At 38.3% G+C, this 12,934-nt stretch overlaps 2 protein-coding genes across 2 annotated transcripts in view; one reads left to right on the top strand and one right to left on the bottom strand.

Moving 5' to 3' along the window:
- Positions 1-1,715, top strand: part of LOC139744392 (dTDP-4-dehydro-6-deoxy-D-allose reductase-like) — a 48,169-nt gene extending 46,454 nt beyond the window's left edge. Inside the window, exon 13 of the mRNA XM_071654834.1 lies at positions 1,297-1,715. Within this exon, the coding sequence (XP_071510935.1) occupies positions 1,297-1,443 (147 nt within the window). The 3' untranslated portion in view covers positions 1,444-1,715. The remainder of the gene's footprint in view (positions 1-1,296) is intronic.
- A 10,501-nt stretch (positions 1,716-12,216) lies between these two features.
- Positions 12,217-12,774, bottom strand: LOC139744396 (transmembrane protein 79-like). Its single transcript, XM_071654838.1, has one exon. It carries the CDS (start codon positions 12,772-12,774, stop codon positions 12,217-12,219), a length of 558 nt encoding a protein of 185 aa, XP_071510939.1.
- Between the last annotated feature and the right edge of the window lie 160 nt (positions 12,775-12,934).

Genomic DNA, 12,934 nt, shown 5'->3' with positions numbered 1-12,934 from the left:
TTTCGTGGGAGCAATTGTTGCAGGAGCTTCATGTAATAGAACCTAAACGAAGAGCCTCAAAATGGTTTATTTTAGCTGCAGTCTGTTCTAGTGTAAATCATGGAGTGAGCAAGTGTGGTAAGGCCAGCACATATTTTTAGAATGAATACAGACATACCAGAGATTAGTATGGCTAGACACCTTCCACTCACCAAGGCAAGGACATCTTTTCAATCAGATATTTGTAGCTGTAGTGATATCATGTACATCATGAGTGTAGCAGAACACATAGTTCGATGGCTCCATGGTTGTAGATGTAAAGATATTCAATTCAATTCAATTTGTTGTCATTTTTCGACAAAAGCATGTAGACATCACTTTTTTGGTAACAGAAAATAAGGTGCGTAAAACTATGTAAGATGAAAAGAGTGTTCAATAATTGAATAACCTTATTATGATTATACATTGTCGTAAACTCAAGTGATCAGAGTTAAGTACAATGTACACTATATGCAAAATTCAAAAAAATGGAGGAACCCACTATGTAGGTCTATTATCTATCTCATATGACTGGATGTACAGTTGTGGTCCCTTTTGATTTAGTTTGGCCAAGGCAGGATTACTTCACAGATACGGTCAGCTAGGCACATTGTTAATATGAGATTCAAACACTTAAAAGCCAGCTAGAATGTTTAGATGGGTGGGGTAGGGGTAGGGGTGGGTTAACTCTTTGTGTGCCATGGTGGAAACCCCCTGTGTGCCACATTATTCCTAGACACCAATGTTGTCATGCTTTGAGAAAACATACTGCTTTTTTCAAATCTATGTTACTCCTATAGATTTATGTTTAGCTGGACATATAGTAAGTAAAGTTGTTGAGCAAATGCCAAACTTTGCTTTGATATAAATTGTATGACAAATTTATGATTGTTTTTCCTTCAAGTGACTAGTAGCTAGATTACTGTAAAGGCATGGCTTTTGCACACTAAACAGTGACAGAAACCTAGATATCACACAAAAATCCAGTAAGGAACACCGCTTGTTAGTCCGTCACCACGCAAAATGTAAGATATATGTGAGACGAACTGAAGGGCGAGCAACGCTTTCATTGTACATCGTAATTTGGCGATTTATCGATCTGTTTTGGCAGCTTTGTGCATTTGAGCAGAATATGCGAAGTTGTCACGCCATCAACTGAGTCGGATGTGCGAACTGCGAACGTGGCACATATAGAGTTAAAGGGGTGGGTCAAATGAAATACGATTGTTTCTTTGAGGGAATGTTCACATTCTTTCTTCACTCCATTCAATGTCTCAGGAACTCCTGTATGAGAAGCACATGCTGCTGGACGGTAGTAAGCTGGAAGGAACAGGATTCACCTACATCAGACAAAAAGTGACCAAGGAGGCCCTGAAAGAGGTCAGATTTGATGAGTGTAACCAAACACAAAAAGTCTTGATGTGACCGTGCATCACAAAACCAACAAAAAGTGGCATGCATTGATTTTGTGTGAGGACTGAAAATAGGTGAAATGGGTCAACCTAGCCAATCTAGAGTTTTTCATATATTCTGAAAGAGCAAGTCTTCTTCTACATTATGCTAAAGTTTGGGATCATAGAACAAATAGGAAATTGCATTTTTAGCAGTTTTTCTTGAGCACTTTTTTGCAGAGTAGTGTGAGAAGGGGAGTCTTGTAGAGTCCTCTTTCAATTCTGAATGCTGTACACACTCTTCACTTTCAGCTCTAATAACTTTAGACAGGATGATGCTCCTGCTTTGAAAGTTGGCATTAATCATGGATAGAATGTGTTGATAAAGCATGGTCGATTTCAGCTTAATCTGATGATCCCGTCATCGTTGTTGCTCCAGTGGTTTATATCCTGTGTTTTGTCCTATTCATCGCACAGTTAGCATGGCTTGGCAAAGATTTAGTGCTTGAATAGACCCTGTACTTCAGAGCATCTTTTCTCAGTTTGCACTTTTCCAGAGTGTGTGCTTTCTTCCCGACATTAAGATAGAAGAGTCCATTTGAATTGAGTTATACATCATTTTAAAGCTTAAAGTCTACTCTTTTAGAACATGATCTTCAATAAAAATCCATATTTTGAGACTTATTGATGGTTTTGTGATGCAGGGTCGCATATAGACGTGATTTAGTCTGTAAGAGGACAGTTTCTGTGCAATTGGCAATCCAATAACCCACTCAGTCAATGCCATTGCATCATCATTACAAGTGGAATGAATTTTGTATGAGGAATATTGTTTCCTTCTTTTGAATTCATGAAAAAAACAGCCAAAGCAAAGGTTTGTACAAATTTTATTGAGAGACTTGTGAAATGATGCACATGTGTCTGCATAGCTAGCAGTCATAAGCTGTGAGACTCATTACCAATTTAAATAGTTTAAAAATCATAATCAAAACAGTTATATTACTTGAATTTATGAATAATTTAATATAGGGTCGCAGGTCCTGTCCTGTCAACTACAACCATACCCGAGTCAAAAATCAGATTGTATTAAAAGCATTATTTTAAATCAGCTATGTTGAATAACACTTCCTACTTAACATGTAGACTTGTTTGAAGCTGAGTTCTTCTTCAAGTTCAGTTGGTATTTGCATCAAAGCTTAACCCGTTGAGGACGGGCTGATTTTGCTACAACACGCATTTCCCATAGACCCCTGCCCAAGTATACTCGGGACTCGTCCTCAACGGGTTAAACTCTCACTATTTGTGCCTTTCAATTTGTCTCTGAATGTAAACTGTCGCAAAAACGAAGAAAAAAAGTGGATGCCTGGCTTTCGGCTAATAGATCTGATATAGCATGATGAGCAAACAATAATGCTACAATATCTTCAGTTGCACCGGACATACTTTTCTCATTTTTTTTTCTTTTTCCTATCTTTTCTCTTTCTCATCTTTCCTACAGATGGTGGATGACTTTGTTGGGATCGAAGTATTCCCCAAATCTCTGGTACCGAGCTGATTCTGTTCCTCAGATTTGGCCAGTAAAATGAGCCTCTCTCTTTTTTCAGCTGCTTCTTTGACCTTTGACCTTTTCGCTGGCCTGCATCGTAAGCGTTGCCGAGATGGTGTGAAATGTTTCGTTGGTATTGGTTTTGTGTCTTCCATTGCGTCGCTGCTCTCTTCGCGTTGGGCAATTTCAGTACTTGCATGAATTCCACAAGGAGATTTAGGAAGAATTGTAGTCGTGACTGTGAAAAAATGTGCATAATAAAGTGTTGTTGAAGCAACAACTTTTATTCTTGTTTGTCTGGTATTGGGGCCTTTCTCACTAGAGAGGAACTTATAGACATTTCATACTTTTACAATCATATGTGTATCTGGTGTAGCAACAAATTTAAAACAAAAATGGTTCTCTTTCTGTATTGTTTTGATTATGCAAATGTAACTGAATAGACAGAATTGGACAAATTGTAAAAAATGGATTTAAAAAGAAATGAATTATTTGTTGATATTCATTGTTAGTCCTACACTTTTTCAGCTTACTATCACAAAAGTGTGTCGTTGGATTCCATCTTCATGATGACAAGTGCAATTTGTGGAATTGTGGAATTTTGTACATACAAAGTTAACTTCATTAAAAAAAAAAGGCAATGTGGTCTGTACTCAAAAACAGTAATTGCGATAAGTATTTGTGATTTGAGAGTCTACCTGTACAGTTAGTTGTTGTTGTTTTTTTTTCCTCTCGTCTTTTTCATTGACACTATGGTCCAAATACTAAATATATGTGACAGGTTTTTGTGTAACATTTTTCTTTTTCATTTGGAATTGACATAACTGTTGCTTACTCTGAGCTTGGACGAAGTAAATATTAGGAAAAAGCCAATGACAAAAGTGAAATCAAATGTTATGATATCACATCCGCAGATGTTTTAAATTATGTGTATTTCTACAGACTTCAGCCCCAAATATTTGACTGTGACTTTGTGTGTAAGAAGAAATATGTTTTTAAAGTCTTGCCATTTTAACAGAGAATTGTTAATTTATGAAAATTTTATCCAGCTTGATTACTTTTCTGTGATTTTGTCATTAGGTGTGCAAGTATCCTCAGACTTTACTGAAAGTGTCAAATGCATTATGAACATTCTGTTGCTCTTCAGAAGTACAAAAACAAGCATAAAATACTCTTTGGTTATCTTTCATTTAGATGTGTGATATTATTACAGTTATTAGTTGTGCACCTTGACATCTACACCTTCACTCCAGTGTCTGTAGATAATCATTGCATTACCTGAGGCCAATTGCTATTCATTCCAACAGACGTGTGTATTCCTATCAAAAAGGCTGACCAGGTTGGTGTCGACACCAAATTGTGTTTACCTTGATTAAAGCTGAAACTTGCAGGTGGTATCTCATAGGTGATAGAGACTAATAGTGGTTCAATCGAGATATGGTAGTGGTTCAGTCAAGATACGGTGAATTAGGAAAATGTTGTGAATGCATTCCAGCCTGCTACAAACCTCCATGCTTGCTGCCCCAGGGTACCCCAAGGTGGCCTAGGGTGGCCCAAACTCACAGTTTGGCATGTGAAGGTCCGGTCAAAACTCACTGTACCGGTACCTTTTCTCTCCGCCCTGATTATCCACCGCCTTGTGTCTCTCAGTAGACTAAATCATGTATCTTTGAAAGAGAATGCAGATTTAATAAATACTGTCAGAACTTGATTGTCTTAATCAAATAATAAGACTGTTGGGAACACACAGGAAATACAGAGAACATGTGTGTGACACTGAAAATTTGTAGCCATGTGGCAGCTGTGCTGTTTACAACATACATTCATTTTGTATATTTCCAGAGTTTCTTGTTCTTTGGACTTTACAATGGATTTGTTTAAACTGAATTGTACATTGATATGACTTGCCGGTCAGTGTTTTGTTAAATTATTTATTGAGCCTCGTATGTTCTGTATACACAGCAGGTCAAATAAGAGGATAGACGGTATTGATTGTATCATCAATGCATTAAAACTCATAAGTTCTGAAAATTGCTTTAACCCTAATCAGGCTGGGCTTTTTTGGCTATGCTATATCTGGGGGGGGGGGGGGGGGGGGGGGGGGGGGGGCGGATTCCGCCCCCCCCTTCAGATCTCGCCTATGGAACGCGTGATCGTGCCGAAAATTGGCACACGCGACGCCCGCGACGTAAACTATCAAAATGTATGGTTGCTTTCTCCGAAAAATTTTTCTCATATTTTATATTAATTAATTATTGTAATTTATGCATAAAATCAGTTTGGGGCTCTAAATCACTTATTAATGCTCTAATTAAGCTAATTTCTTTTTTAAAATGTTTCTTGTATCATTCTCCTGAGACAAAGGATTAAAAAAAATCTGTATCGAAATTAATTTCTTATGTATTTGATTGTTTTTTTAATTTCTTATGTATTTCTTTGTTCTTCGACCTTTTGTTTTTGTTTGTTTTTTGGCCAAAATTTGTCACAGACATTTTTCGAAGCTTTATTATGCTAAAATGAATTAATTTCGTCCATTCTAAGTCAAGATATGAATTTTTATGTGAATTAATTGAAAAAACACAATTTGCATTGGATTTGTACACAAAATCACGTTTTGGAGCAATTTTGGGGTTGACAAATTTTTTTCGAACGGGCGTCGCGTCAAAACGGTACGCGCGGGGCGCAACAATTTTGGTCTCAAAAGTTGCGCGATACTTGAAAGAAAAAAGTCATGAAATATCGCGGTGGGAGCTTATCGCGCTGCGAAGATATTGCGCGAAACGTCGAGGGGGGGCGGATTCCGCCCCCCCCCCCCCCCCCCCCCCCAGCCTGATTAGGGTTAAGGCAGACTAGAGGTGGAAGGGCATAAAGCTATAAATTTTGACCAATAATGTCACTGGTGAACAGCATATTTCCCTCTCTTTTCCTTTCTTCATTTCTTCTGTATGTACAGTGGATGTCAGTAAACTTAAATGTTTGTTCTTTTGTTTTCTTCCATCATTGTTTTACTTTTGCCAAATATGAAGGTTGAGGGTTGAAAGCAAATCAGTCATGGATCTATGTATATTGCTCTTTCTCTTGGAGTGGTTGGTGGTGTAGCTAAGTCTGTATTCTATTTTAAGAGGCCTGTGTCTGATGTTTGACTACAGATGGCAGCATATAGGGACAGTCCCCAGTGTTGATGAAACTAGTATCAGCCATAAGTGTCAGAATAACTTATTGTTCTTTTAATGTCTTGCAGCTCAATAAAATCATGTGTAAGTGAAATTTCAGCAAATGATGTGACCAAAGCAAAAAAACAAACAAACAGTGATTTGATTGTACACTGTATGCAATATTGTTTCAGAAATCATGGAATTAAGTTGAAACAATGGTGATTGAACATGCAGCTGTGGTGATGATTTGAAGCAAAATTGATGTCTGTCGTCTTATTACTGTCACAGAATTATTGGGTTGAAAAATAAATCAAACAGCTGCTGTGTAAAGGTCATGTTTGAATAAGAAAGTTGAGGTAATATCACAATACAGTGTACCATATGCTGAGGATCCCATAGTCTAATAAACATTCTAATCACACTGGTACATACCTACATTATTATGTGCATTCATACATATCTTCTCTTTTGTGTACACAGCTTAAGAATGAAATCAAAGCAGTGAATTTAAACCAGCTGTTATCGTTTTGTAATGTTGACACATCACAGAGTCAAATTCAGCCATACAAAAACAATTGTATGAGAAAGAAACATTATTCACCTTGAAAAAACTCCACCACTAGACATTGTTTTGTTTTGTTTTTCAATTAACTTTGTGTTGAAGAACTACTCCTGTATTGCATATATGGACTGCTGAAGCAGATTTTTTTTTTCTCGTGTTACATAGTCAGTATTTCTTAGCAGGCACATAGTTCAGTGGCCATCGTTTGATTTCCAAAGTGGTTTGTGGTTTTTATGCTTACATATTAGTGTGCCCCCTTCTGAATCCATAGGTAAGACAACTTCCTCAGAATTCCGTCATCTCATGAAAGCATGACCAACTTTGCAGAGTTTTTATTACGTACAAGTATCTTCACGAATGCATTTGACTGTAAAGAAACTTTATGACTGTGACATGTGTTTTGGAGTGCCTTTTTTTACTATCTTGAGTGCAATAATTTGCCAAATTTGTTTGTTTTTAAATGTGTACGACTATTCTTCCATGTTTGAACCATTCCTTTCAAGATTGGCTTGACGTTGCAGTAGTAGCGCAGTAGTGTAGTAATCTCTTGGGTTTGTGTCGATTGTGAAATCTAAATCTTGGTCAAGAAGCTGATATTTTCACGACAATGCAGTCTTACAGGAGGAGGGGTGTTTGTATGACATGTCCCTGCCATAGCTTCTGTGTCAAGTTTGCATTGTGTACATAGCTGCAGTATTAGCCAAGGTAAATGTGGTGCAGAAATGGTGTAGTGTAGCATGGTTATATATGGGCAGCCTGTGTGAGAGTAGTTGCTCAAACAATAATAATCATTACCCATTTCTCTTTGACGAGTAATTATTGTCATAATAATATATCACCAAACGATCTGTCTGCAGTTGACAAAGAACAAATCTGACAAGAAATTGCACATATTAGATTAATAGTATTCCATTTAATTTTCATTGATTTTGTTCAAGTTCAACAGGTTTTGTTGGGTTTTTTTTGTTTTGTTTTTTTGGGGGGGTTTAATTCATAGTCAGAGATAAGTTAAACATGCAATATATGGTAGTGATTGACACGTGATAAAATTGTAGGACGTTCAAGGTGGTTGAATTGCACATTCGGTGAGTTGTGCCAAGTGAATGTTTGCTTTAGCATGGAAATAAGCGCGATCAGAAGTCAAGCTTCTACCTACATTAAATGTTGTAATGTTCAAACTGATGCATGACACGAGTTTGTCAGTTAGCACTGTAACTGTACAAGATGAACAGTATGCAGATATGAAGGACTGGCCCTTCAGCAACAACCAACAAGTGCACAGAGTACATTGTGTTTGTTTTCTGCTGGATTTTTGCATTAGCGAAAACCAAGAGTTCCTTGCTGCAGGAGATGTCCTGGGTCCATAACTTGCCGTTGATGATGGGAGCATAGGAGCAATTCGTTCATCAAGTGTGCAGAATTACTTCCTAGAGAATGGTCATGGTTTGATGTTGCGGTTAGTGTAACAGTTTACAAGTGTTACATGAGTGTAAGTCCTATTTTATCAATGTGACCTATGATACTACTGTTGTAATAAGAAAAACAATGTCACATATTGTTTTTCAGGTTTTGTTTTGTTTTGTTTTGGCTTGGTTTTTTTTTTTTCATAGATGCAAGCTAGCAGAGGAAGTGGTATAGCAGTCAGAGCTGTGTCAGGGATATGACCCTGGGGTATGGGAAAAAGCCACGACTCTTTGTTCCTGCCCAACACGTGTCATGCCACACTCTTTTTCTTACTACAGTATTTGTATGTTGAGCATATTAGATGTGCGGAATAACTTTCTTGACTGAGACATGAAAATAGTAGTAGTAATAGTAGTAGTGGTGGTAGTGGTAGTAGTAGTAGTAGTAGAAGTAGTAGTAGCGGTGGTGGTGATAGTTGTTGAAGAAGTAGTGATACAGAGCACATTGTTGGTTATGGATTAAGGATATTGTCAATGATAATGAGTTTATCTCTCCTGTAACAGTTAAAGAGGAGATTTATCCTTTCTTTCTCCAGTGTTGTATGTGCAAGTTTGATAATGCACTTTTGACCATGGGAGAGACAATTAATTCTATCCCAGACCTTGGTACTTTGTAAAAACAATCCACACCAAGTTTGCTTGTTGGGGAAACGGTTTAAAAAGAAAAAAAAAGTGAATTGGTTCTTGTCAACCAAAGTTGATTTGGTGTGCGATTTAACCTTCACAGATATGTGTTTTATGTCTGTGCTGTGGTGGGCCCACAAAAGCTGCATCTTAATTACTGTATATCAGAGTTACACAGGCAAGTACATGTACAGATGTTGAAAGGTGCTTTTTTTCTTCTTCTTCTTCTTCTTCTTCTTCTTTTTCTTTTTTCCTTTTTTGATGAAATGATTGCTTGGGGCCATGGTTTGTGGCTTATTATCATCTAGACATGATTGTGACTGCATAAACAAACACAAGAGTATATAATTGGGTAACAGCTAATGATGCAAGGTGCCCATAATAGTGCATACAGATTTCATGCATGAGTAATCAGGGACAAAAATTGGAATTTTGTGGAGTGGGGAAGTGGAGAATAATGTGTAGTAATTCTTATTGAATGCCGCCACAGTATATTGTACATGTGCAGCTTTTGAAAGATTTGAAAAGTCATATTTATTCATGGGCTTGTAAAAGTGAAGATGTGACGAGCGTGCTTGTTGTACATCTGCGGAGGGGAAACTCATGGTGTGTTTTAGGCAGGTTGTGGGTTTTTATTTGTGAATTTGGATGTAGCGAATAATCTCTTGCCTGTAGACTTGTGGAAAATAGTCTCTATAAATACACACTATACTCAGACGTGTTTGTGCTATTTTAAATTGTTCTTTATTCAATGGTTGTACTTGGGATTTAATGACATGTCATCATGCATACACAAAGGTACATTAACAGTGTTTCACTGATCACTCGAAGTGCAAAAAGAATAAAACAGACAGAAATCAGAGTACGGTACAGAGAGATTTTTAGAGCATCACTGAATTTGTCAGAGACAAAGTAAGAATTGATGTGAATATGATATACATGTGTGTGACTTGAATATGCATGTGCATGTGTATGTGTGTGTGTGTGTGTGTGTGTGTGTGCTGTAGATTTTTTTTTTTAAACCAAGAACATTGTATGAGTAAATTAATTGAAGGCAATGTGAAATTTGCAAAACGAAGCTGTCACTCAACAGAGGCTATGCACATGACTGAACTAATATGTATTAATGAAGAGATTTAGTCTGCTGAGATACGATAGCTGCAGCTGCATGCTAACATGTGTATTCTGATCCCCACAGTCAGGGGCTGATGCAGGAATTCTGTAAAGGGGGGGGGGCACACCCCCATTTTTTTATTTCTTTTGTTTTAACAACGACAAAAAAATAAAGGAGGTGCACGCCTGGGGGGCGTTTCATCAACGAGTTCGTCGGAGTTTTCACCGACAAATTTGCTACCAGCCAATCAGACGCAAGGATTTCATTAGCTTTTAACAGTTGTCAGTGTAAATCCTTGCGTCTGATTGGCTGATAGCAAATTTGTCGGTGAAAACTCCGACGAACTCGTTGATGAAATGCCCCCCTGATGCTCTCCCCCCTGGATCTGCCACTGACAATGATTGTTTGAAGTTGGCACGATTGATTTGTTATGTGCCCTTTTCACCATTGTAATCAATGGACAAACTTCCAATACTTTAGTAGGCTGAAGTACTGATGATAAGACCCTGATTATGAATATCTGTGCAAAGTTATCAGAAATACACATTTGCCTTGAATGAAGAACAACCATACAGTTCGTGTGACATTGAGATTGGAGACTGACACAATTCAACCTTCTACCGACATCTCTGAAGATTATTGCAAGATAAAAGTCGAATTATCACATTAACACTCAATTCTGGCTAGACATTCAACCTTTAACACTACATTATCAAGCGTGGAAACAAAGATACAAAGATATGCAGGTCATATACCTCTCTCTCTCTCTCTCTCTCTCTCTCTCTCTTAATTTCAGTGATTTGCTGGGAAAACGATTTCAGTGACTCCCCCAGTGGAATTTATGGACAACATATCCAATGTAGGATGAGAACGGGGAGACATTTCACATGTAATACTGTGATTATTCCCCGCCATATAGAGCGACTCCCCTCTAAACGAGGCAAATATACGTGTGTATATAGTTAGCTTGCTAAGTTGCTATCCAAACACCGCAGTTTGCTTACGATGATGTAACAGATATAATTATATAAACAAAAAATTTCAAATACTGCATAGCCTCCAACCCCAAGCATCTTTTAATTACGCGGGAGATTCTTCAGCCTGGACCTCTTGTAGCTAACTGGAGACTCTATGTTGATGCTATATGTTACTTGCACAGTGCACATCCCGAGCGCCAAGTCACTTGCTGCCGGGAGTCCAGGGCCCGCTTTTTACCCCTTGAAGTGCAAAGGATTATATAGATGCCCTCTGTATGGTGCTATCTCAGCCAAACTTTTGAATTGATAACCAAACTAATATTGGGTGGGAGAAAGCTAAATTTTAGGCAGGGCGAGAGACACGGCTACAGCGGGAGAAATCCAAACTCGTCAAGCGGGAGAATGGGAGATTTTGCGAAAGTTCCTGATGGAATACTCAGAAAACGTCATAAAATGTTGCTTCCTATAAAATCTGATATTACTTCCAGGAAAAAAAAGAGAGCTCTCTAAAGCGAAATGATAATATGAGCGTTTTATGCTACGCCTTGCGCCGATATTGAAGACACTGCTCGCAATGGAAGGATAATTTCACAAAAAACACTGAATTGAAATCGCCATAAGCACTGAACACAGGCCAGAAACTAAAGCAAAGCGTACTCCTAATTATCTTGAAATTAAAATTTCAATACCCATCTGATGTCACTCATATAGTTCATGGCCAAGGAAGGAATATGCGTGATTTCCTTCTTTTTTCTTTTTCTTCAACAAATCGCATTTTGTGTTTAATACTTACATCTCCGGTATCATACTAGTATTCTTACGACATGTTTTACGGAAAGAAAGAAAGATATATATAGTCATCCTTTTTTCTTTCCTTTTTTTTTTTGAAACTCGGAAAGTGGTAACATGTTTCACGACTGATTTTCAATCAGAAAGTATTGAGCAGGACGAATAGTGTACAGCTGCATAAATGATCATGTACGCATCCATTGATGAAATCTAATGAAATAGCTTTTTAGTTTACACTTCACCCATAAAAACTAAATGTATATGCACACTGTTCCTATACTCCTAAAAATGAATTATATTCTAATTTCGATTTCCTCATTAAATCAGCATTAATCATTCTATTGTATAATAGGACACTCAATAAATCTATAGTTTTTACTTTTTATATCCACTCGCCTATATATGAAACAAAGAAGACCGAGCAAATCCTGTTTCTGTACATAAACTCATCGCTTGCTGTCTGCGAGAACTTTTAATTTCTAGTCTATCACACCTCTATTCTATGGTCAATCCGTTGGATTAAAGCCATGCAAAGGTTTGCACATTTTGTTCCTCTGAGCTGTCACTCAGTGTCAGATTATGGCGTCTTCTGGCCGTTGTAGACTTGCCAGGCGACGTTGTGCACGGAGTACAATATCCCGAGCGTGGTAGAGATGAAGGTTAGGGCGAAACCAAATCCTCGGAGAATCGGTTTGACGATGTATCCCACAAAGAAAAAGGTCCGACCAACGACAAAAAGGAAGACGAGGAGCGGTACCAACTGCAGCCGGTCAACCTCCAGACAAGAGGCCATCCCCAGGACAGCTAAGACATGCCCGAGTGTTTGCTCCAGGGTATTCTGGAGGATCCTCTGGTAGGTCACGAAGGTTGTCATGGACGAGGCCACAGGGGCCGTGGGATGGGCACCTAGTGTTTCCATGTTGACGAATCGCTGAGAGCCTACTTTGTTCACACAGTAGAGTAGAGGGAGAGCGGAGAACGACAGGCAACGGAATGCGAAAACCAGACGATCGCCTCCGGAGAGGTTCGGTGGGAAGCCAAGTTTGTAAGGGAGCGCTACATAGCCTGTGATGACTATACAGCATAATGCCATGGACACCTGGAAATAGACGAATAACTGATTCGCAGAAGGCATGGCGATAGACCGCTGATTTCACTTTAATTCCAACAAGTGAAAATATATAGTCTTTCAAACACAGCTGGATTTGCGTTTTTACTCGATGTACCCCAATACAGCAACTAAATCAACTACTTCCATTCGCAGCATGAGCGGAATGAATTAAGCAAAGTGAATT

Source organism: Diadema antillarum, unplaced genomic scaffold (assembly GCF_040938485.1).
Source record: "Diadema antillarum isolate AM-2024a unplaced genomic scaffold, OU_Dant_1.0 seq00001166_RagTag, whole genome shotgun sequence".
NCBI lineage: Eukaryota > Metazoa > Echinodermata > Echinoidea > Diadematoida > Diadematidae > Diadema > Diadema antillarum.
The sequence above is the reverse complement of the archived record's forward strand: the minus strand, read 5'-3'. Positions and strand labels throughout refer to the sequence as shown.

What these genes read in the sequence shown, in the direction of transcription:
- LOC139744396 (XM_071654838.1), bottom strand. Translation starts at nt 12,774, where the DNA reads ATGCCTTCTGCGAATCAGTTATTCGTCTATTTCCAGGTGTCCATGGCA.